At 44.9% G+C, this 25,683-nt stretch overlaps 2 protein-coding genes across 2 annotated transcripts; both read left to right on the top strand.

Annotated features, from left to right (window-relative positions):
- The first annotated feature begins 5,210 nt into the window (after positions 1-5,210).
- LOC118589507 (keratin, type I cuticular Ha1) lies at positions 5,211-8,879 on the top strand. The gene is made up of 7 exons (XM_036196842.1): positions 5,211-5,618; positions 5,818-5,900; positions 6,227-6,383; positions 7,096-7,257; positions 7,349-7,474; positions 7,651-7,871; positions 8,447-8,879. Exons 1-7 carry the CDS (start codon positions 5,271-5,273, stop codon positions 8,598-8,600), a joined length of 1,251 nt encoding a protein of 416 aa, XP_036052735.1. The 5' UTR covers positions 5,211-5,270; the 3' UTR covers positions 8,601-8,879.
- A 4,401-nt stretch (positions 8,880-13,280) lies between these two features.
- On the top strand, positions 13,281-17,001 carry Krt34 (keratin 34). Its single transcript, XM_036197016.1, has 7 exons — positions 13,281-13,628; positions 13,732-13,814; positions 14,650-14,806; positions 15,633-15,794; positions 15,886-16,011; positions 16,188-16,408; positions 16,917-17,001. The coding sequence occupies exons 1-7, from the start codon at positions 13,281-13,283 to the stop codon at positions 16,999-17,001; spliced, it is 1,182 nt and encodes a 393-aa protein (XP_036052909.1).
- The last annotated feature ends 8,682 nt before the right edge of the window (positions 17,002-25,683 follow it).

The following is a 25,683-nucleotide window of genomic DNA, read 5'->3' as shown; positions in this document are numbered from 1 at the left end:
ATGCTGCTGTTATAGGACTCATTCTGAGTTGAGGACACCAAGGTGGGAAGAAGGGGAATTCCATGCTCTCTCCAAGTAGCTTGAAACTTGAGTACGATTTTGATGACTAGGATTGGATGAAGAAGCTTAATCCATGCCCTATCCCACCATTGATGCTATAACCAAAAATCACAGCACATATCAAGGAAGAAGAAACATGGTCTGAAACCCTCACCCATGCTCACTGCTTTTACAAAGACTATCATTTATCCTGTTTGAATTTCAAACAACCTTGAGAAAGGCAGAGCAGGCATCATCATCCTTGCTGTGCAAGGGGAAGAGCTCAGGCCTAAAGAGATGAGGAGTCTCCTCCCAGGGTCACAGAGGAGCGGGTAAAACTAGGTATTCAAGCCTAGGTTCAGTTCTGGCCCATTGCTCTTTCTCTGTGTGCAACCATGAAGAGCTTTGGTGAAGATATGTGTGGCTGAAACTTCACACCCTGATTGTTCTTAAATACTAGGATAGACTTCACAGGGAAGGACATTTATTCCAGGGCCCAGGGTCCTGCAAAAGATCATGTTACTAGGGCCCCTCACACTCTACATCCTCTCCACACCAGCTCAACATTTCAGGCTAATGCTTCTGGCATTGGTCAGAACTATCAGTTTTTCTCAGACAAGGACTATCCTTTATGTTGCGTATTATACCCAAGGTACTTGTGCTTCTCTTTCCTCTGGCTCTTAGACATCCTGTGTGATGGTTGCTCACATTGTCTTCCAAGGTCCTCCACACCTATGAGATCTTTGGTCTGAAGAGGGCAGTGTGGTGTGTGCCAGTCAGCAGGTTCATGAGCTGATTCCCACTTCACTCTATTACTCTGACCTCTTTCTGGAATTCCTCTTTAAATGGATATAATCCACATTGTCACTCATTTTTCTCCTCTGCCCCATAGCTCTGGAACCATTTCTCACATCAGACCTGCCAAAATCTCTTTCTCTTCTTAAAAACATACCCCTGGGAAAACCATGGGTCTGATGCATGGCCTTTGCCAACCCCCTTCCTTGTGGGCTCTAAAGCAGCAAGACTCAACTAGCAAAGTAACTAATTACCAGAGAGAGATTCTTAAGGGGCGTTAGAATTCTAATGAGATCAATTCCTTTGAGTCTTGCCTACGAATCACCTACAAAGCAGAGTACAAATGGACCTTTGAAAATTGGGAGCTAGGGCCTGGAGATGGTCCAGTGGGTAGTTGTATAAGCATGAGGACCCAAGTTCAAATCCCTGTGAACTCCCCTCAAAAGCTGGCTTTGATCATTCCCGTAATGATGGAGTCAGTGACAGGAGGGTCACTGGGACTTGCTAGCTGTCAGCCTAGCTCCAGGTTCAGTGAGAGACCCTACCTCAAGAGAATACAGGGAAGAGAAATAGAGCAGGACACCTGATGTCCTCCTCTGGCCTCTGTACGTAGATGGGCATGTATGTGGACACACACACACACACACACACACACACACACACACACACACACACAGAGAGAGAGAGAGAGAGAGAGAGAGAGAGAGAGAGAGAGAGAGAGAGAGAGAACACTAGATGCTAGTCAGAAAGGGCTCCATCCCTTCACCCTGTGGTTGAGAACCATGAACCGGGATTGAAATGGTCCAACTGGACTATGAGGCAAGTGACAGGTTGGGAGAGACGTGGTGATGGGTAAGGGAAGGATATTTTCTCGACTTGTCCAATTACATGGCATTATGCATGTCTGAGAGCTCCAGGAGGGGCAAGAACACATTGTAACCATACCCATCATGACCCTATGGTGGATAGTCAGCAAATGTCACTGCTTATAACATCATATTTGAAATCTTAAAACTGTATCAAATACATTAATATATTATATATAATATATTAAATATATATATAATATATATATATATAATATATTAAATACAAATTATATACTTCCAAATGTCACCTTGCACCTTTAAAATACCTCATCTCTTCTGCCTATTTCTTGTTTACTTTTTGGGTCCAAATTGGGGCTAATTGGCCTGAATTATCCATAAACAGGGAATCCCTTACCAGCTGTGATTCTTCTCTTTCAGTTCGGTTCTGTTCTTAGCATAGAAAAGTTGCCTAGGGAATGTATTTTGAACTAAATTGAATCACATAAAGAAAGGCAGGTTTGAGGGTCGATGGAGAGCTCAGTCTCTCTTAGAAGGATTAGAACATGCAAATAAAACATTCCAATTCGTAAGTCAAGAAAGCACTTAAATCTACTGCTAGCCTGAGTGAGATCCCAGGGACCTTTAAGCCTGGGGTCTCATTTCCTTTATTAGCTCAAGAGGCAAATTTTCTCTATCTGGTTGATATTTTGAAAGCACTGTAAGGAAGGCTAGACTGTCAAGGGGTGCCAGCCTTGTACTTACTCACCAGCCAGTGTGCTCGAGGTCTCCATCCTGAATTGTTCCACATCACCTTCTGTAGGGCAGTCAGCAGGGAAACCAGATACCTCCAGGAGTAGGTTGCAGACAACAGAGGTAACCTGCCCTTCCAGCATCTTCAATGTGACTGATGTTTGTCCAACACCTGAAGCCAGTGCATGTCTGACTGTCCCCATTCCTTCCTCCTTTCGTCTCCCAATATTCCGTACTCATAAGGAGCAAATGGTATTGCTGCTCTTGGAGTTTGCATCACCTGAATGCAAACAACAGTGTATTTCAGCTACAAACAAATCTGAGACTTCCATGATGGAGATGATGCTCTGCTCTGGATGCTGTGGGCCGGGGTTGATCTTTCAGAGACCTCAGAAGCCATGGTCCTGTGTCTGCAGGTCTTGTAGGGCCCTCAGCAGGGTAGGCTGCTTTTCTGATCATCAATTTTGTACGTCTTGGTTACTTTTCAGCTCTGCAGGTTAGCCCATTTGAAAGTGGGCTAGCTCTGTCTTTTTCATGCGGCTCTGCACAGATCCAGGGTTCCCGTCCATGTTTCCTCCTTGTTGCTTTCTTTTGAATGCTCTTGTCTTTCTTGTTGGACATCCTTCTCCTTGTCTCCATGTGGTTCCAATTTCTCTGATCTCTCTGTATTGGTGGGATTCTACTACTGCCCTCCTGGATGACCAAATCCTCAAATCTTCTCCTGTAGAAACACCTAATTGTTCTTTGGTGAAGGCCTCTAGGGGGCTACACTGGGCAGCCCATAGATAAGAGCAAAGGGGTTGGAGGAAGCTACAGGCATTCCATCTGTGCTCAGGGTCAGGCTTCCCTGGATGGGGAAGAAGACAGGTTGAGGAAACAGCTCCTTTTCTGGAGAGCCTGTGCTTTGGAGGAGGCTGACAAGCATGGGGGAGTCAGGTTCTTCTGGTGTTTAGCCATGGGTCGTCATCTTTGCATGCAGTCAGTCTACCTTGCCAACCATTCCAAGCCTAGATGGAAGGTGACAGACGCTCCCAGTCAGTGCTGGCCTGGTCTCCTTCTGCTGGAAAGTCTGGGTGGTACCTGTCTCCAGACCCGCCTATTTCTCCCACTTTAATAGTCTTGGGAAAAAAAAAACAAAAGAAAATTTGATGTTATTAAAAGTCCAAGGCTGCTTTGTAGTGCTCTGGGCCTTTAAAAATCTGAGTGTTTTTATACTAAGTGGGGCTAATGGTCTTGGAGAGTGCAGACACTGGATGTTTTATCGGAGACTCCAGCCACATGAAGACTACCATGAAAGCTCACAGAGAGCAGGAATCCAATAAGTTGTCAGTAAAGCAGAAGCTCTCTGGCTGCCAGCCAAAGCCACAGGAGCTTGGGTTGATGCTCTGGAGATGCAGGCAGTATCTGTAGTGTCTATAATTACATAACTTTTATATTCCTAATTTGGGTCATCTCATCCTCAGAACTCTGGTCCTATTCGCCACCATGCCACCCATTTCTAGCCTGCCTTCATTTCCCCCGCCCAGGTGCTCCACCCCTGGTCAAATCTTGTGCTTATAGGTGGTACCTCAGTCTTTTCCTCCCTAGCATCTAGGCCCTTGGTTTCAATGATATAACATAGCCTTCCTTTCATACTTTTGAACCCTAGGTCCTTAGAACATCTGTATGCACATCAGTGGGGCTGGAGCTTGGATATCTAGAAGAGAACATTGTATATACATACTTTGAACTTAGAGGATTGGTAGAATGTTAGAAAGTTTCACTGGAAATTTAAAAGAGATTTTTAATGGTAAAGCTGATATGGATATGGTATATACTATAGATCCAACTTTCTCAAGTTTAAGATAAAGTGATTTCTTACCTGGGGAGATCCTTTTGGGCTATCTCTTACCTTGCTGGGGATTGAATCCAGGACATTGCATATAGTGGGCAGTGCTCTACCTACTACAGACCTGTATTCCTAACCTCTTTGGGTTCTCTTTATTACTTTCCTAATGAGCTCATTCGCTCTGTTTTGATTGATGTCCCATGTAAAAGTTTGATGAACACGTCCTTATTCCCACGTTTCTTTTCCTAGACATTTTAAATGAATTTACATGGACCCATCAGCTAATATTTTTCAGACCTCTTTCAAAACTATCTCTCCTTCCAGAAACTTCTCTGTTCTCAAGGTGATTATTAACATCTCTACTGTTCTCTTGAGTGATAAAAGAGGGCATCACATGGTCCTGTAACCTACAAACAGCTCTCCAGCCTTCCTAGCCAAGGCTCAGATCAGCCCAAATCACCACCACAGTTGTCCATCCTTGGCCTGGAATATGGCAGCATTCAGAGAGTTGTCTCTCATCACAAGGAACTAGAGTTGATGCCTGTGAGTGAATGTAATGTCTTCAAGCAAACTCTCTCTCTTCTCTCTCTCTGTCTCTCTGTCTCTGTCTCTGTCTCTGTCTCTGGAAATGCCAGGTTAGGATTGAGGTTGATTATGGGTCTTCAGGATCTTGTCATACAAAAGAATGTCACTGGGATGGACCAACACCCAGCTGACCAGGGCTGGACCCATGTGGCTTCTTTGAAGGTGCACCACAGAACTCCGATTTCATGGGTGTAATGGCAGAAGAAGAGTCCTGACTTAGCAAGAAGCTCAAGTAAAGAATTTTATGGGACCAGGGACTCCTCTGAGGGAGGTAAATGACAGACTGATGGAGAGGGCGTCTGAAAACCAGTGAAGAAGTACAAAGAAGAAACATTTTACATACTGTGTCCACACCCTCTGTAGAAGGGTTATAAATTCTCACCAGAGGAAGGAGACCTAGAGCTCTGAGGCTTGGAGAATCCACTCTTGTGTCTTCAGCCAGGCACCTCGCTCCCTCCAGCACCATGCCATACAACTGCTGCCTACCCACCATGAGCTGCCGCACCAGCTGCTCCTCCCGGCCCTGCGTGCCCAACAGCTGCCACGGCTGCACCCTTCCCGGGGCCTGCAACATCCCTGCCAATGTGGGCAACTGCAATTGGTTCTGTGAGGGCTCCTTCAATGGCAACGAGAAGGAGACCATGCAGTTCCTGAATGACCGCCTGGCCAGCTACCTGGAGAAGGTGAGGCAGCTGGAGAGAGAGAATGCAGAGCTGGAATGTCGGATCCAGGAGAGGAACCAGCAGCAGGACCCTCTGGTGTGCCCTGCCTACCAGGCCTACTTCAGGACCATTGAGGAGCTGCAGCAGAAGGTGAGGGGCCATGCTGTCATGTCTAAGTGATGGCAACCTTGCTATGGTTCTCAGCCTGAGGTAGAGAAGTGTTTCTTGTTTCCATCTCACAATGACCCTTGCTTTCCCATTTTCCCTTCAAAATAACCCTGTTAAAGAATTTGATGGTTTTATATTTATTCTTCATGCTCACTAATTCATGTGGTCTCTCTTTCCCCAGATCCTGTGCAGCAAGTCTGAGAACGCCAGGTTGGTGGTACAGATAGATAATGCCAAGCTGGCTGCAGATGACTTCAGGACTAAGTGAGTTGTTTGGCATTCACACCAGCGTCCTCTTTGTTGGCTTAACCTCCAGTTAAAGAAAGAGATTCCCATAGCTTTTCCAAACAGCAGACAATCAGTTAGTTGTGAATGATTCTGCAAAAGATGTTGGGGGCAGAACCAAGCAAAAGGAATCACAAAAACAGAGAAGCACAAGGTTGGGTTTTGATGGAGCATCCAGAACTCTCTGTCCCCTGGGTCTATTCACTGCAGGAAGCAGGAAGGCGAGGCAAATGGCATCCAGCAGGGATTATTGTTCAGAGTCTGGAAGATTCACCAGTTGCTGCCCTGACCCTGTCCTTTTTCAGGTATGAGACAGAGCTGTCCCTGAGGCAGCTGGTGGAGTCAGATATCAACGGCCTGCGCAGGATCCTGGATGAGCTGACCCTCTGCAAGTCTGACCTGGAGGCGCAGGTGGAGTCCCTGAAGGAGGAGCTGCTGTGTCTCAAGAGGAACCATGAGGAGGTGAGACCAGATGAAGAGCCTAACTGAGCCTCAGGCTTTGGGGTTGGGAGAAGCAGAGCTAAGGTTATAAATATGAATCTCAGGATGTTTTTATTAATCCTCTTCAAAGCCACCAAGACCTGATGTGAGAAAACTATAACTTGCCCATGTTCTCAGACAGGATATGCCTCACATCAAAAACCCAAGTATGGTTTCCCAGACATTTCTGTTTGCTGGCAATTGGCCACTGAGCTGTAGAGTTCCAGACTTGCTATATTGGTGATCTGATTATTCCTTTGCTGAGATCAATAAGTCAAGGTCGATGAAAGTTGCCTGCACTTGTCCAAAGTCTTGGTGAGGAATGAGTGGCTTCTCCTGGGAGCTGCTGTGACATGGTTTTGCTTCTTTTTTGGTAGCAAGAAGATGTGACATACAATCTAAATTGGTCCAGCCATCTTTTTGCATTCAAGGGTCTCACAGTTTCCAATCTGGGAAACTTGTCTGTTAGCCTGTTCTTCATCAGCAGCTCAGCAAACCTTTGGGATTTCCCCTTGAAGCCAGTGTCATGTCAGGGTAATGGTGAAGAGGTGGAGATCGTTTGCCTTGAGCTGATGTAATAGACTGTTTCATTTCAAGGTTCTTTCCAGAGGAAATAGACTTAGGAGGGCTTCAACAGGTAGGATTATTTCTGAGACTCATGGAGGGGAGTAACTCTGAATTTATACATCTGTAGGAAGTGAACACCCTGCGCTGTCAGCTTGGAGACCGCCTCAACGTGGAAGTGGACGCTGCTCCCACTGTGGACCTGAACCGTGTGCTCAATGAGACCAGGTGTCAGTACGAGGCCCTGGTGGAAACCAACCGCAGAGAAGTAGAGGAGTGGTTCACCACACAGGTGGGCATCTGAGCTCATGGTCACCCGGGAACCGAGTCCCCCAGGACCCCAAAGCAGGGTCTGATGCTGTCTCTGCCCTTGCCTGTTGCAGACCGAGGAGCTGAACAAGCAGGTGGTGTCCAGCTCAGAGCAGCTGCAATCCTGCCAGGCAGAGATCATCGAGCTGAGACGCACAGTCAATGCCCTGGAGATCGAGCTGCAGGCCCAGCACAACCTGGTGTGTAGTGTCCACACCTGCTGCTGGGCAGTGTGGAGTCGGGAGGCAGAGTCACTGGGGTGCCCTTGGGGTCACTCCCCCTCCTTAGCTCTTGAAGCCTGTGACTCCTTTGGGAGGCCATGCAGGAACCTTTAGAGGGGCCATCTCTGTGACAGCCTTTGTCTTCTCCCCCACAGAGAAACTCTCTGGAAAACACACTGACAGAGAGCGAGGCTCGCTACAGCTCTCAGCTGTCCCAGGTGCAGTGTCTGATCACCAACGTGGAGTCCCAGCTTGGTGAGATCCGTGCTGACCTGGAGCGTCAGAACCAGGAGTACCAGGTGCTGTTGGACATCCGGGCCCGGCTGGAGTGTGAGATCAACACATACAGGGGTCTGCTGGAGAGCGAGGACTGCAAGTGAGTGAATAGAAGGAAGGCTTGATAAGAGCTCATGAGGGAGTACAGGACTCAGTTGGAGTCCTCAGAGATTGTCTACCTTGGGAAAAAAAGTCACACCTTCCCACCCAACATGCTCGAACAGAACTCACCAAACACTATGGCCATCATTAAAAACATCAAGTGGTTTGTTAGCACAGTTGTTTGTGTATGAATTGAAATTGCACAGCTGTCTTTGTATTCTACTGTGATAACATGTAGGATCATGTGAGCTGTCTTTTTACAATACTTCATTGTATAGACAGCTTAAGATAGACACTATCTTATCTGGTTGTGTAATTACCCCTCAGGTAGGCTGGTGCATTATTCTTCCAGTTCTCCTTGTAAGGAAGCTGGGGCTTGGAGAAGGCAGGAACAATCTCCAGGTCAACAGCTAGGAGTGTACAGACGGGAGGTGTCTGTGTAGGACTTGTGGCTCTCTGTAATAGGGAGAGCTTTAGTAATTTAAAGATTTTTTTTCTAGTAGAGGGGAACTGAGTATTCTCTGTTCTAGGCTAGGACAAGTCCTGACCTTTCTGTTCTCCTTTTGTTCCTAGGCTACCCTGCAATCCGTGTGCCACAAGCAATGCATGCGGCAAGCCCATCGGGCCCTGTGTCTCCAATCCCTGCACGCCATGCCCACCCCCTGCCCCTTGCACACCGTGTGTCCCACGTCCCCGCTGTGGGCCATGCAACTCCTTTGTGCGCTAGAACCTGGCAAATACCAAAGGGGACAGGACACAGGCCTTAGTGCTCCAGATCTCTGACCTGGTTCTGGTTCATTCCACGAAACAGGCATTAAAACACAAAATGAGTAGCCAGCCCAGCCCTGGGAGGACAGCCCCAGAAACTGTGCCTTCAGCTACCACACCCTTCTCCAGCCCATTCCCTGCCTGCCTTTTCCTTCAGAAGGACCTGACTCTTCCTTGGCTTGCCCAGAGGACTCTGAAGTGCGAGTGGCCCTCCCCTGTAATCTCACAATAAACATTTTCCTGTCAAAAGCAGATGGTCTTCTTATTGCTGTTCATTTGTTGACATCCACTCACCGCTTGAGGTCTCTATAAAAAAGCCACTTGGAAGTCAGGCTTTACAATGACTTGAGTCTCGATGAGTAGATGGCTCGCCTGGACCCATGGGTGAGGTAGAGCAGCTGTCAGGAAGGAGGGTGAGGTTGCTGCAATGCTGGACTACTGTCTCCCTTTCGTCATTTCTATATTTCTCTCGTGACATGGATTCTCTCAGAGCTGTTGTTATCCAAGTCTGAAACTGAAGCCATGAGCTAGGGATTGCAAGGAGGCTCTGGAAAAGTCTTTTTATTTTTTTTCCCTCAGTGAGATCCTTGGATCTGGTGCTCTATGATGCTGGGTGATTGTGGCCCACATAACCTCAGGGGTACCCTGTGAATGAGCCCCCTGGCTTTCCCTGCTATAGTCAGGACGTCTTCCTCTCTTTTATGTGTGTTTTCGTGATTTGCCTGGGCTTCCAGCCACTGACTGAGAAGATCCATCAGTTTATGCATGGGACATCTTTTCTCATGTCAATTCCTACTCTGTAGATGCCTGGCTTTAGCAGGGAGAGACACTTAAGGGCAGCTCCCAACCATGAGTCACTCACAATTTGTTAAGAGGCATAAAGTTAGATCCCCAACAAGTGCTATTGCCCTAAGACACAGAACCTTGGCACCTGAACCACTGAATTGGTGCTGGAAAGAAATGTCTAACTATTGAAAGAGACAAGCTCTGGTGGCCGAGGATAGCAGTATTTATCAAGAAAGGGCTTCTTCCTTTACCTGGAAGAAAAATCTATAGAAATGATAAGGATTGACATCATTAAAACCTCAGAAGACCCTTAGGATGTTATCAATCTACTGTTTTGAATCACAAACCTCTTTGTGAACTGACAAGACCAAGACACCATATCTTTGCCACAGTGTCTGCACCATTTACAATTCTCAGCAGAAAAGCACAGAGTTCCAATTTTTCAGATGCTTGCCAACACTTCCTATTTTCTGTTTGTTTGAAGCATAGTCATCAGCATGGGTGTGAAACTTTACTGTGGTTTCCATTTGCATGTTCCTGATGACTAAAGACATTGGGCATTTTTAAAAATGGCCTTTTGTGCACCTTCTTTGGAGAATTGTCAGTTGAAGTCTCTTATCCATTTTTTAAGATGGTTTCTCTTGTTTTTTGGTTATAGGAGCTCATAATAAATTCTGGACCTTATTTCTCACCAGATATATGGTCTGTAGATATTTTGCCCCAGTTTGAGAACTCCTTGGTTTATTCACCTCACTTTCTGGTGCTTGGACTCTGAGCTCAGGGCCTTACACACATTAAGTAGGTACTGGATCACCAAGTTATATTTCTAGACCATGTTTCTTTTCTTGACATAGTTCTTTCTTTATTTTTTAAATTTAACTTATTTTTATGTGTGAGAGTGGTGCCTGCATCTATGTAAGTGTATCATGTGTATGTGCCATGCCGGTAGAGGGCAGAAGAAGGCACTGGATTTCTTGGAACTGGAATTACAGAGGGCTCTGAGCTGCCATGTGGATACTGGGGACTGAACCTGAGTCTTCTGTAAGAGCAGTTAGCACTCTTAACTGCTGTGGCTTCTCTTTAGCCCCTTGATTGAGTTTCTGATGCACAGGAGTTTTATTTTGGAGGAAGTTTATTTAGTTTTTCTTTTGGTTGCCTGAGCTTTTGGTGTCAAATCAAGATTCACACAGATTTTCATCTACAGGTTTTATAGTTCTAGCTGATACTTGAGACTCTGGTCTCTAAGAAATCTTAAAAAGTTAAATTTATTTACATATTTTGTATATATGTGTATGCAAAAGAGTGGTCCCGTGCCGTGCATGTATGCAGAAGTCAGAGGACAATCTACAGGTATCGATTCCCTCCTTCTACCATGTGAGTCCCTGGGATTGAACTCATGGTGTCGGGCTTGGCAGCGTGTATCTTTACCCATTGAGTCTTCTCACCAGCCCCCTTTGGGATTTTCCATGGTTGGTATGTAGAAATGCTTCCTGATCTCTTGATTTTAGCGCAGCATAAAACCCTGATTTGAGACCAGTTTTGGACTTCTAATTTACGGGATTTTAAGGAATACTCCCGAGTGCTGGGATTAAAGGCGTGTGCCATCACTGCCCAGCAGAGCTCTTTTAAGTCTTTAACTTTGTGGGAATTCATGACAGCAACAACAAGAAACCCATATAGCTCTTACCTATAGAGCGTCCACTATGTAGGATGCTATTGCAATGAGTATTTATAAGAGTGTTGGCCTGGCGGTTGGGAGGCAGAGGCAGGCGGATCTCTGTGAGTTCGAGGCCAGCCTGGTCTACAGAGTGAGATCCAGGAAAGGCGCAAAGCTACACAGAGAAACCCTGTCTTGAAAAACCAAAAAACCAAAAAACAAACAAACAAATAAAAAACAAACAAACAAAAACCCATAAAGAACAAGAGTGTTAGAATTAAACCCATTTTACAGATGAGGACACCGAGGCTTGGAAACTTACTTATACGCAAGACTCTACCATACAATACAAAGAATGGAATGTCTTCATCCAGGTCAATGACATTCTTCAAAGTTGTCCCCTATGCACAAGCTCCTCACACAGGTACATTCCAAACTAATTTTTTGTCAGGCCCCTCTAAAGACAATAATTGGTCATAATTGGTGTAATTATACAGTTTGTTTGCTTTTAATTATCTAACTTGTCTACCTTACTCCCAGCTCTTCTTTGAATAACTTCACAAGAGTCAATCTGATCCTCAAGCAAACAGGTTTGTTGTTCACAAACTGAGTATTAAAGAAATGCAGCCCTCCCCCAGACAGAGAGCTCTGCCCATGATTTAAGTAGAAATAATGCTTGCAATGGAGGGGTACTGTGGTTATGAACAAAACATATAGGATTCATGAGTCATGATATGTTTTTCAGACACATCTTAATATTGTAAATAAATGTGCTCTACAGTTCCCCAAAACTTTACAAATAGTTTTAAAAATGATTTTCTGGTGTTCCATGGTCATCAACAGACACATGGCAAAACAGCAGTTCTCAGTCTTGGGGGTGCTTTGAAAAACCTGGGGGAGCAACTTAAAAACTTTTGAGAGGGCTGTCTCCTCTCAAACATACTGATTTAATCGGCTCAAGAGGCAAAAGTCAGCTTGGCCCCAGGGGACTTGTAGACTCTTGACAGGTCAGAAGGTTCCCCTGGCTCTGATGAAGTCCACTCACTGGTGGATGCTGGTCAGAACCATCAGCCTGACATTCTTGGACAGGACTTGTGAGTTTCTTGAATTTTGGTTTCCCCAGATGTAATGAAGGGATAAACAGCTCACCTCCACCCACTTTACACACTTGTCAAGAAAAGCATGGAATGTTGTGTTCATGGAAACACTGTCAAATGGGAATTTCTATTAGGATTATTAAAAATTTTGATTATTATTGACCCAACTCATGGCTTAGCTTCTTAAGAATAGGAAAGTATAGCTTTCTGTGTGTGTGTATGTGTGTGTGTGTATGTGTGTATGTATTTCCTTCAATGTCATAGAACCCACCCAATGGCTCCAGCCCTTGAAGTTTCCAATATCCACCAAGAGTACAGCTCCACACCCTATACAGACTGTGTCCTATAGTTGGACAATTCTCCTTTTAGAACAATCTCCATCTATATGACTGCCTGTCCCATCCATCTATCCATCCATCAATCCATCCATCCATCCATCCATCCACTCATATATCCATCCAGCTTTCATTTCACATTCTTATTTCCCAAGCACCATCACACAATTGTTTCTAGTCCACCTGCACATTTCCCAAGGGGCAGCCAGTATCCCACTATCAGCTTCCTTGCAGCTGGTCCAGCCTGAGTTTCTTTTATAAGGATGATTCCCCTGAGTGCTGAATGTGTCTAGAGGACAGGCCTATGGGAAGGATGTTTACCCAAAGTGCTTTTGCCATCGTTATATCATCAGAAACCTCCCAGGAAAGGAATCCCTGGTTCCCAAACAACCCCACCTCACATCCCTGGCTATCCTTCCCTCTGAGTAATGGGGTGAACCTTTTAGGACTGTGATGAATCTACCTCCTTTGAAGCCATCTAATGAAACTCTGATTTCATCAACCACTTGTACCCAGGAAGAGGCTGATGTGACACAAGCTGAATGGAATAGTTTTATAGGATGAGGGGGGACTCTTTAAAAGCAATCTAAGTAGCATATTTTGAAGAAAAATTAGCTGAAGCATTAAGAAAGGAAATTATGCTATTTTCCAAGCCCCCACCCACTATTAAGGGTATAAAAGGCCCATGAAGAATGGAGAGACTCAAACCTCACTCACATCTACCTCCAGCAGGTCACCACTCTCCCATCACCTCTCCCAACACCATGTCCTGTGAATCTTGCCTGCCTGCCCTGAGCTGCCGCACCAGCTGCTCCTCCCGGCCCTGCGTGCCCAACAGCTGCCACGGCTGCACCCTGCCCGGGGCCTGCAACATCCCTGCCAATGTGGGCAACTGCAATTGGTTCTGTGAGGGCTCCTTCAATGGCAATGAGAAGGAGACCATGCAGTTCCTGAATGACCGCCTGGCCAGCTATATGGAGAAGGTAAGGCAGCTGGAGAGAGAGAATGCAGAGCTGGAATGTCGGATCCAGGAGAGGAACCAGCAGCAGGACCCTCTGGTGTGCCCTGCCTACCAGGCCTACTTCAGGACCATTGAGGAGCTGCAGCAGAAGGTGAGAGGGAGACCTGTCTAAGAGCCTGGGAGCAGCTGCCTTTCTTTGGATGGGGAGACATGCTCAAGTTCAAGTGGATCTCACATTAGAACCATTGTTTCAGATTCTGTGTGCTAAGTCTGAGAATGCCAGGCTGGTCGTGCAGATCGACAATGCCAAGCTGGCCTCTGATGACTTCAGGACCAAGTATGTTGAACCTTTTGAGTTGGGTGACTTCCACACCCTGGTGGCTCTCTCATGGCTTGTTCAAGGCTCTATGGGTCTAATGTTGCCTGGAAGGGCAGATGGAAGGGATGAGGAAGACATTTCTTCCCTTTACATGTCTCCTTCTAAGTCTGGATATAAAAAATAAGCTTCAACCAGCCATTCAGACTTGAACCTTTCAGTTGATATGGCTTGACTGTCCTTTATCAGAAGTGCTTGGGACCGGAAGTGTTTTCTGGGTTTTGGCTTTCCTTCTGAGTTGTGGGATATTTGAACATTCATAATGAGTTGTCCTGGGATAGGACCTGAATATAAACACAAAACTCATTTGTTAGGTGTTTATGCACTTTAAACACAGCCGGAGTGTCATTTTCTTTACTACTTTTAGTACATCTGCATTTTGATTCTGCTCTGTCAATGGGGTCAGGTGGGGCAGTTTTCACTGCAGGGTTGTGCTCCTCAAAGACTTTCAGATGGTTAAGCACTTCAGGTTTTGGATTTTCTATGCAGTGATGTTCAACCTTTATCAGTGTTTCAAGAGAGTTCTTTTTATAAAACTCCCAAATCCAGAGATGGGAATGGATCAGTTTGGTTTTATATTAACCAATAAACACCAAGAACAGAGTGAGGACTCCACCTTATAGGTGTCATTGGGCCCCTTGTGATGTTCAGTGAGTCAAGCCTTTACCCAGCTGATCTACATATAGCAAGTTGGAAACAGAGCAGGAAAGGCAGACAACTGTGTATGTTCATGGAGTTCTCGGTCCGGTCCCATCCTAACAAGATGCTGGCTGATCCTCCCACTCTGTGTGTATAGGTACCAGACTGAGCAGTCCCTGAGGCAGCTGGTGGAGTCAGACATCAACAGTCTGCGCAGGATCCTGGATGAGCTGACCCTCTGCAAGTCTGACCTGGAGGCTCAGGTGGAGTCTCTGAGGGAGGAGCTGCTGTGTCTCAAGAAGAATCATGAGGAGGTAAGAAGAAATATTTAAAAAGCAGGTTTCAGAGCCGTGGGGTGAAGCCATTAGTATTAAGAATGGGTCCCTGGAATCAGGAGGTACTAGCTAGCACTCAGGCTCCCTGATGTAGGACCATCCCCTGAAGGACTTCCAGCTAAGATCCTGGGAGAATGGCGCTGTATCTTTCTCAAGGAGTACAGTGAGCTGCTGATACTCAAGCACACAGGCTTGTGGGCAGTGAGTATGGATGTCCACCCACTGAACTCTCATCTCCGCTGGTTACTACTGTTGGGTTCCGGAACTGACAGTGGAGGTGGAGGGTAAAAAATGAAACAACCCAGGGCTCCTCTCTTTAGGAACTCCCAGTCTAATATGGAGGACAACTAGGGAGCCCTAGTGACATAATACAAGACTGAGTAAAATAAGTGCTGTGTGGTGTGTGCATAGTAGGAGGAAGCCAGTCTTACAGAGAGGGGCTGGGGAGTAGTTCTCAGGGGCAAGAGGGGGATACATAATGCTGTCATTTGAGGCTATAGCAAAGACATGCTTAGGAAGGCGTAGTTGAGTATGACTAAGCATGTAGTACCTAAAGGAGTGTGGTGGGAGACAGGAGGGTTTGTGTGTGCCAAGCACTCAGAAGGTTGTGAAGGTGCTTCAGTTTTTGTCTGAGAAAGACAATCATGTGGTTTCTGATGGAGCTTTGTTGTGATGTCTGTATCTTTGGAATGATGAGGATGTTGTTTCAGTGCCCCATCCCTTTGTAGACAGTGTTACACTCACTTTCCTACAGCAGGAAGAGAGATCTGCGTTCATAGGGCATTCTTTCTCCTTCTCCCACCAGGAAGTGAACACCCTGCGTTGTCAGCTTGGAGACCGCCTCAACGTGGAAGTGGACGCTGCTCCCACTGTGGACCTGAACCGTGTGCTCAATGAGACCAGGTGTCAGTACGAGGCCCTGGTGGAAACCAACCGCAGAGAAGTAGAGGAATGGTTCACCACACAGGTGGGCATCTGAGCTCATGGTCACCCGGGAACCGAGTCCCCCAGGACCCCAAAGCAGGGTCTGATCCTGTCTCTGCCCTTGCCTGTTGCAGACCGAGGAGCTGAACAAGCAGGTGGTGTCCAGCTCAGAGCAGCTGCAGTCCTGCCAGGCAGAGATCATCGAGCTGAGACGCACAGTCAATGCCCTGGAGATCGAGCTGCAGGCCCAGCACAACCTGGTGTGTAGTGTCCACACCTGCTGCTGGGCAGTGTGGAGTCGGGAGGCAGAGTCACTGGGGTGCCCTTGGGGTCACTCCCCCTCCTTTGCTCTTGAAGCCTGTGACTCCTTTGGGAGGCCATGCAGGAACCTTTAGAGGGGCCATCTCTGTGACAGCCTTTGTCTTCTCCCCCACAGAGAAACTCTCTAGAAAACACACTGACGGAGAGCGAGGCTCGCTACGGCTCCCAGCTGTCCCAGGTGCAGTGTCTGATCACCAACGTGGAGTCCCAGCTTGGTGAGATCCGTGCTGACCTGGAGCGTCAGAACCAGGAGTACCAGGTGCTGCTGGATATCCGGTCCCGGCTGGAGTGTGAGATCAACACGTACAGGAGCCTGCTGGAGAGCGAGGATTGCAAGTGAGTACAGAATAAATTTCTGGGATTGTATGTGTGGTGGATGTATGTAGTTAGAGTTGGCTATCCACTACAGATGTATTAGACAGAAGAAACACTCATGGTGACCATGTTTCAAACTACTCAAATAGTGCACCGAATGCCTACAGTGGCATAGTGATTTGCACAATCAAGTAAATGGGGGTGAGCAAAGGTGAAGGAAATAGCTCCTGCCTCTGAAAGTTATCAATAGGGAGCAGAGGAGACTGGGTAGGGAGATTGCCAGTCACAGCCTTCCATGTCAAGTTCTATGAGAGCACAAGAGTGTGAGACAATTTTAAAAGCACAAGTTTCCAGTTCTGCCCAAGGTATTGTGGCTAAGGGAGAAGGGCTTGCTAACAGTTACAATTCCATTCTAATTCCAGCCACTGATAACTCACAGGTAGTTCCTGTAAGTACAAGATACTGTGTGTGACTTAGGGTTTTCTGACTTCTCCTGTCCAATCCATTGTTTACTTCTGTGTCTCCCCAGCCTTCCATGCAACCCATGCGCTACCACCAACGCTAGCGGTAGCTGCTGTGGACCTTGTGGCAGCTGTCAAAAGCGTTGCTGTTAACTGAACTACTTGGATCCCCTTTGAAGACATCAATGAAGCCATTTAGTTAAAAGCCAGGAACAGTCTTCAGGTCTCTCCTTTGCTAGGACTTCTGTTGCCATGAAGAAACATCACCATGACAATTGACATGCTTTCCAGAACCAATGAGCAAAGACAGCCATCATCAACTTCTTGCCATTGAAGGTCAAGTCTCTTTGCTGCTGAAGTTGTCAGATGTCTGCAATCTGAGCTCTGGAGATTACCAGAGAGGGCGTTTCCTGTACAGGCCTCCATTTCCTGCCTTCCTTTCTTCTCTGATATTCTCTGGAATGCAAGGAGGCAGCTTCATTTACTTCCCAATAAACTTTATTTCCCTGGCATAGTAAAGGTGTTTCTCATTCATATTCATACTTTGTAAAATATTCATGACTGTCCCATAAAAATACCTCTCGCTACCAGGGTGATTAAAGGCTCAAATGACTGACCTGCGTATTATGCTCAAAGGGAATCCTGGTGGGGCAGGCAGAAGTGTTCCCTAGATGGGTGGACTCTGGCCAAGGGCAGGCCATACACAAAACTTGGCCATGAACACCAAGCCAATTTTGCTGCCGCCACAGGGCCCTTGGCTCTTCTGAGAAACCCCAAAGCAGGCAAATTTCTCCAATTGTCACCCTCATTACATGTTTTTTTCTCCTAAACTACCTTCCCACTGGCAGTCCCCTCTTCTCACCTCTCTGCAGCCCCTGCCGCACCTACATAGACAGAAAATGCCCCTTCAATTGATTCCCATAACTTCCCACGCAGCTCTACTCACCTGTGCTCTGACGTCTAGCTTTTTTCTGTTTATATCCCTGTTCCTGGATAATTGGCACCCCTACATGGCTCCGAATTGGCTGATGATTTCTGAATCTCAGTCTTGTTAGAACACAAGCTCTCTAGTTGCCCCCTAAACCCATAAGCCCAGCTGGACCTCCCCCCCCCCAAAGCTTGCTCTCCAGGACAGAAAGTAAAGAAACTGTGTAGAGATGTGGCCCTATAGCCCCTCGCTCTAGGAGCTACAAGATAAACTTTATTGTCCCTTCCAGAATCTGGCTCCATATTTGCTGAGTCCTATAGATGATGCCCCTTAGCATTAAACTATCCACGATCTCCTCAAAAGTTCTCCCTTTTGTTTAGGGGCTTTCTTTGGAAGCCTCCTTTGTTAGAATTCCTAGCCACTCCCCCAGGACTGTGCATGTGCTGGCAAGATGCTTAGTCATCCCAGGGCCTTAAGTCCTATGTAATCCGTGCTCTGTGTGATCACGTAATTTTGGAGCAGCATGGTCATGTAATCTATGGGCATGCGTGGTGTAGCCCATATGCGCATGTGCAGGGGAACCTATGAAAAAGGGGGTTCTATCTACCCTCCCCTCTCTTTCTGCATGATCTTTCCATAAGCCTAAGCACCCCTCTGTTCCCTTCCCTTAATAGACTCTTATAGTGGGTTTTGTTGTACCTGGTGGCTTTTCTTGCATGGTAAACAGTGCCGCTTAATAAATAACAGCCTTTCCCTTCCAATGCACCCCGCCCCCATCATGTTGTCCATGGTGGACTTCTCCCTTCCTCTTTTACTCTAAGCTGTCTCTTGTGATGAAGATCTTGAAATCTTTCTCGGGCCTTCAGGGGGAAGTCTCTCTCTCCTGATAAAGTTCACTCTGAAGGGTAATTGGTTTAACTTCCTTTCCACTGGAGTTCCTGTTTTTCATTCTTCTCATTGTTATACCAAGTCTCAAGTTCCACGCTTTGGTTACTCATAAGACAGTTTCACTTCAAGTCCATCCACCCCATTGTGCCCAGCTGGACTGAGACTTAACTTGGTGAGCAGAACCATATCTCCAGTCCCAATAATTTCTTTTCAAAATTTACATCTCTAAAAGGATTTACATGAGAAACACAGAACATTGTGATAGACTTCACAGGCTAGTTTTGTATATTTTGGTAGTATAAAAACTGAGTCATACCAGCAATGATTATATGGATATAGTAATGATAAACAGGTGAACTGTATATAAAAATAGGTCAAATAATGAGGTGTATAAACAGATATCACTATGGACATTAGTTTGCATGTCCAGCTTTAAAAGTGAAATCATTTTATTTCCACAAACTTGTTTTCTTTTTTTAGACAAAGTTTTACTGCATAGCTCTGGCTGCCTGGAACTTGATATGTGGGGCATGCTGGCCTCAAACTCAAAGAGATCTGCCTGCCTTTGCCTCCCCAGAACTGGCTATATGCATCTCTCATGAACTCTTTGCCTTCTATGGCTCATAATCCCAAGAAAGGCCAGCGTTCACTAAGTCTTTCTCAATAATCAACAATTCTCAGGTCTCCACCCATTTGCCTCATCTTTGAATTTTTAAAGCTGTCAAGTCTATAAAGCACAATCACAATTATTATGTATTCAGTTAATGCTCTCTGACTGGCCCAAATACAACCAATTATCTATTGTTGTATGCTGAACTCTATGTCGGGAGAGGAGAAACACTAATAAACAAAGCCCATTCTTGGCTCACAGCAATATTTACAGCCCAGCGTGAATAAGACAAAGAGACAGTCATCACTGACAAATAGCAAGGTGGCTAAAGGGAGATCTAAATGAAGAATTATGAATTTCAGACTCGTGAGAGAAGGGCAAGAGAAGACTCAGAGAATAGGACAGCCCCGAACAGCGCTTGGACTGTGAGCCTAGCCTTTAACAGTTAAGCCTTCTCTCCAGCCCTTGATCAGTCTTTGAAAATGTGTTCATTTCATATAAAATTTGTCTGCCTGTCTTGTTGACCGCAGGCCCTTCAACTACAGTAGAATTACCCCCTAATTAAATCATGGTGCACACCAATGGATACCGTGAACGGAACGGATAAGGAAAAACAACATTAATGAGGATTCATGATAAGGTTATTAAAACTTTATACACCTCCCATAGTTCCTACTTCAATCAACTCTTGCTATATGATAATAGCATAATTCTGAAATAAAATTTGATGGCACCTGTTTGGACAGGTAAGTGTGCGGGTTCAACGAGAAGGGAAGATTTTCCAAGCATTACATTTGTTGGGTAAGGAAATGAGGAATTGAGGGGTATATTTATAATCTGAAAGATCATTTTCTAACTTGGAACATAAAAAAATGTGGTAGGAGAATGAAACTGTATGATAGTTTGGGATGTATCAGAAAGTGCTCTGAGTGGCTAATTATGAGATTTTCGTGCATGGAAACCTGTCAGGTGATACATCTGGCAGCTGTGGATAGCCTGGCTCATAATGAGACCTGGAAGCTTTTAGAGTTGGGTGGAATAGAAGAAAGACCATCTAGAAAGCTGTTGAGAAAAACTATGAACTGAGATGGGTGGGTTGGGGAGAGGATGAAGGGAGTTTAGAGGCATCCTCTAGCATGTGGAAGCTGATTGGAGATAAGGAACAGTGAAGAAAAGACAGGAAGACATTATACTGGTTGAACACTGTGTTAGTCAGGGTTCTCTAGATAAATCAACCAACAGGATCTCTACAGAAACTGAATCACTAGGATATCTGTCTATCTTCCTACCTATCTATCTATAATCTACTTATCCTTCTACCTATGTATATATCTGTCTTCTATTTAAGACACAGACAAATGTATATAAAAATTATTATGCAGGATCGGCTCATATCATTAAGGAGATTGAGAAATTCTGTGATCTTGAAGTTGATAGCTCAGGAAAGGCTATTGTGTAGCTCCATTCTAAGACCAAAGACCTGAAAGCCAAGAGAGTCAATGGAATAGGTCCTAGTCGAGGTTTGAAAGTATAGATGTCTGAGCCCAGGATTAGACTGGCATCCTAGCTCAAGAAGGAAGAGTAAATCCAACATCCTTGCACACTTATTTTCATTCTTTGAGCCTTCAGTGATTTAGATGATGCCCATCTACACTGATAAAAATGATCTTCAATATAATCTTTATCCAGAAACAGTCTATAAATCCATGCAGAAGTAGACTTAATCAGCTATCTGGTATCCCATACTTAGGTCAACTTGACACATAAAATTAATCATTGCAAACACCTACTATAGGTATAAAGTTTTTTCTCTTTTAAAAGCTAATTATTTTATTTTAATGTGTCTGGATTTTTAGCTTACATGTATGTATATGCAATATGTGTGCACCTGGTGTTCCTGGCAGTCAGAAGAAAGTATTGAATCCCCTGGAACTTCAGTTAAGGATGATTGTGAGTTGTCATGTGCATGCTGGGAAAAAATTTGGGTCTTCAAGAGCAACAAGTGCTCTTAACCACTGAGCCAACTCTCCAGACCCCTGGGTCTGAAAAATTTGAGCCTCCTAAAATAAAATAGTGGTGGTATATCAAGCTTAAAAAGAATGGCTGGATTTGTTATTTAAGTTATTTAAGTAAGGGTGGTAGCTAGAGCTGTAGGAGTTAATATAATGAGTCTTTCTCTGTCCCACCAACCAACTCCCAAATATGACACAGAGACTTCTTAATAATTATGGAAGCTCAGCCTTCTCTTAGACTTGTTCCTAATTAGCTCTTATAACTTAAATTAACCCATTTATATTAATCTATATCCTATCACGTGGTGTTACCTCTCTTCCATCTTGCACCTCCTATTTCCTCTCCATGTCATCTGGCTTCTCCCTCCTTTCTTCTTCTCGGAGTTCTCTCTGTCTCCGGAAGTCCTGCTTAACCTCTTCCTCTCTAGCTATTGGCTGTTCAGCTCTTTATTAAACCAACCAGAAGGCACCTTGGCAAAGGCAAATCTTCACAGTGTGAACAAATACTCTGCAACAAGCTAAGACCACAGAAGGGAAGATGGTAGAATAGAAAAGAGCCTTGGGGACCACTGACAGAAATGACAGAGCTGACATCATGTGCTTCAAAATTCCCAACACAATGTTCAGCTTGTTTTTCCAGGTCTCTGAGGACACCTGGAAAATGGAGGAATAGCTGACATAGAAGCCAAAAGAAGCCAAGAGCTTCACTGAGGCAGTGGTCAACAGGATACAGATCAAAGGTAAAGAGATTCAGATTGGATATAAAAAGGAGTCACCGGTGACTGCGAAGAGACATAGTCTGTAGCATGCTGTAGCTGGGGAAGAAGCTGTAGCCTCATAGCTCCTTCATGTTCACCTCAAATTATCAACTTGACCATGATTGTAAAGCAAAAGTTTATCACACAGTTATACTGGCGCCAAGCTACTTTGTCATCTGTGTTTTGAGAAACCATGCTAACATTAGCTCTTTCCCTTGACATGTAGAGCACTCCACACATCAGATTCTAACCATCTCCACATGGTTTCTTAATCTAGCCATCCTAGGTAGAATGAAGTCATTATTAGGGCTGATGAGATGGTTTAGCCAGTGAAATAATCATTGTGCAAGCCTGATGAGTTGATATCCACGCGCAGGTAGAAGGAGATAAATGGCTACCGAAATTTGTTGTCTGACCTCTCTTCTGTTCCCCAAAGTCATGTCTGTGACAGTGAGAATTTGAAATTCTCATCAGGACACATTGTATGTAAGATGTGTTCTTTGCAAATGTAGGCACGTGTGTGTGTGTGTGTGTGTGTGTGTGTGTGTGTGTGTGTGCGCGCGCGCGCGCGCATGTGCGCGCGCCTACATTCAGGCACACACATAATAACAATAAATACGTAAAATCATCGAGTTATGTTGTTTTGGATTGCTTCATATTCTTCTACTCTGAAGTTAAAACCATAGAATGACTTCAATTGACTTAAATTGGACCCCCTTTTGATATGAGAAATCTTGCTTGCCCTGTGTTACCCCATTCATGACCTCTCATTGCCATTTGTGTACATTAGTGTGAGGAGCCCGATACATCTTTTTGCATTTCCAAAAGAACATATCTTACATATGATATGTCCTGATGAGAATTTTAAACAGTAAATTCTCATCGTCATGGACATGACTTTGGGAAAGAGAAGGGAGGTTTCCTCATGACTTTAAAGACAGGAAGGGTGGCTCCAGCAAAGACTTGCCCTGACTTCACTCTGTGGTTAAATACTACTGCCGAGTTTGTGTGTGATCTCTGACATGGAAATAGCCTTAACTTCTGTAATGAATAGTGTCCTTAAACCTCAAATGCCATTGGCTCACATCTTGAAACCAGAAGCATCAGCCACAGCGTCTGACACAATGATACAGGTAGCTATAAAACTTTTCTGGTTGTTAGGATTTCATCTGCCCATCATGTTTATTGGAGGGTCACTGGCCAGAGACAATGTCATTATTTATGTAAAGTTGAGAACACACAGTATAAAGCAAATGGAATAAATGAGAAGTACTTCTAAGAATTCCTAGGAAACAAATTGAAACTTGTTTCTTTTCTTAACAGATCTACATCCTTTCAGCCATTCATTATTTAATAACCATGTCACAATGCAGCAAACAAACCACTTCCACTCAGGATGTGTGTCTTTTTCTAATTCTACTGTGCACTTTTGAATATACAGTAATCTTTTCTATGTCTTATTCCACTCTGACTGAGGCAGAAACCATAGAAATAGTTCTACAGTCTTCATGGACATATTTTCTAGTCCACAACACACTATTCCTTCCTTACTCTTTTTTTTTTTTTTTTTTGTTTTGTCTTTTGTTTTTGAGTCAGGGTTTCTCTGTCTAGCTTTGGTGCCTATCCTGGATCTTGCTCTGTAGACCAAGTTGGCCTTGAACTCAGAGAGATCCACCTGGCTCTGCCTCCTAAGTGCTGAGATTAAAGGTGTGCGCTACCACTACCCGGCCCTTCCTTACATTAAAAAAAATAGCATCGTCTCAGATTTAGTCTTTTGAGGCTGGTGATACAGAAGAAGAGAGGAATGGAAGATGATTTAAAAAAATTAATGGTTTCACGTATTTTCTAGGTTTTGTGAGCTCATTCAATTGGGCTTCAATTAACTTGGTACTGATTCTAAGTCAGCACAGCTGATCTACATGTTGTGGTAGAATCATTTACAAACAGAGTTAGGTGGGAGGGCAGAGACTGTGGACATGAGGAAGGAACAGTTCTAAAAGAACACCCATTTGCTTAAAGCTTGCTTTCTGTCTAAAAGCATGCTTGGAATCAGCTCTTCCTGACTTTCAGGATCACTCAAGAAAACACACAGGATTGTTTTATAATCACAACTTGTTTCTGACCCAGTAAAGAAATGACTCAGCATGGATGTTTACCCCCCTCAATAGATTTAGATCCCAATTACATCTGGCTGGCTCCAAAAACAGATACAGCCTTAAAATACATGGATTTGCCTTCCATGAGAATAATAAAAAGAACAGGTTCCCAGAGCACACTTGAAAGAAGGAGGATCTGAGAGATAACTACGTGATAGGAGTTTGCTCAGAGTTACCAAGAGGAAAACTTTAAAAATGCCTTTTGTATTGGAGACACTGATAGATGAGACAGCCAATCCCTGCAGTTCAAAGCTTCACTTAGAGGGGCATGAGGCAGAAGATGTGCTTGCTAGAATATGCTGGAAGTCTTAAGATGTCACCTTAGCATGTGAAAATGTGTTGAGGGTTCACACTCCTTGGGGGACTAGGCTCAGGTATTTCTGCACCAGATTGACTAGGGGTTTACTTCTTTTCAACTTCTAGTGGGAACAATGCATTCTTGCTAAGTAGGCTCTCCTTAGAATGGAAGTGACTTGGTTTCTTAAAAGAAGAACAGACTTGTTTCTTGGCTCATTCTGATTGGGGGAGAGAATGGGGAGAAACACTGCCAAACAATGGCTGAGTTTGACTGAATTCAGTCTATCCCACGTCATTCCATCTTATAGTAAAGTTATTGGAAGGGAGAGGGTACCACGAAGTAGTGAGAATATGGCCACTGGAATTAGGGAAATATGCTTTTGCTCGTGGACCTTGATCCCAGAGGATCTTGGGGAAACTCTGAGGCCATCTTAAAAACTCTTACAAGGTTTGTGGTTCCTGAAGGAGTTAATGCATATGAATTACCTGGTTCATTCAGTGTCTGGTACAAAGTGGGCACTCATGCAAGCAGGAGTCAATTACAGACACACTGTGTGCAAGCAAATACTTTAGTACTTCATACTCAATAGCTATGCCCAAAATGTTGGTTTCCAAAGTATTCTTCTGAGGACAAATGGACCCCAGAAGACTCCTGCAGCCCCATAGGAAGAGACTATCCTTGTCTCCACTCACTTGGATGGTATGGCAGCACTGAGCTGGTTGCATTTTCTGATGTTAGCTTTTGGGATTCTCTACTAACCAGTTTGGTTTCCAAAGAGATGCTCGGATGGTTTTCGCCACAGACCCCCTCACTGAGGATGAGCTGAACAAGGCACAATCCTTTCCTAAGCTTAGGAGAAAGAGATCAGAAGTGCCCCCAAATCTGAGGGCCAGAGCCACTGTAACTCAATGCCCAGTAAGGAAGTGCTGTTGTTGGCAAAGTTGGTTACTTTGAAGCCAAACCATGAAGCTCTTTCTGAACTAACCAGCATGGTTGGTGAGGAGTCCTGACATAGCAGGAAGCCAAAGTAAAACATTTTATGAGCTAAAGGACTCATGTGAGGTGGCTAAATAACAAATGGAAAATTGGTAATGAGAGCAAAAGGGGGTAAATGTCACCACACCCACCGCTGACAGGATATAAAGCTCTGGAGAGGACCAGGCCTTGTACCAGAGACAGAACATT

This window comes from Onychomys torridus, chromosome 8 (genome assembly GCF_903995425.1).
Source record: "Onychomys torridus chromosome 8, mOncTor1.1, whole genome shotgun sequence".
NCBI classification, from domain to species: domain Eukaryota; kingdom Metazoa; phylum Chordata; class Mammalia; order Rodentia; family Cricetidae; genus Onychomys; species Onychomys torridus.
The sequence above is the reverse complement of the archived record's forward strand: the minus strand, read 5'-3'. Positions and strand labels throughout refer to the sequence as shown.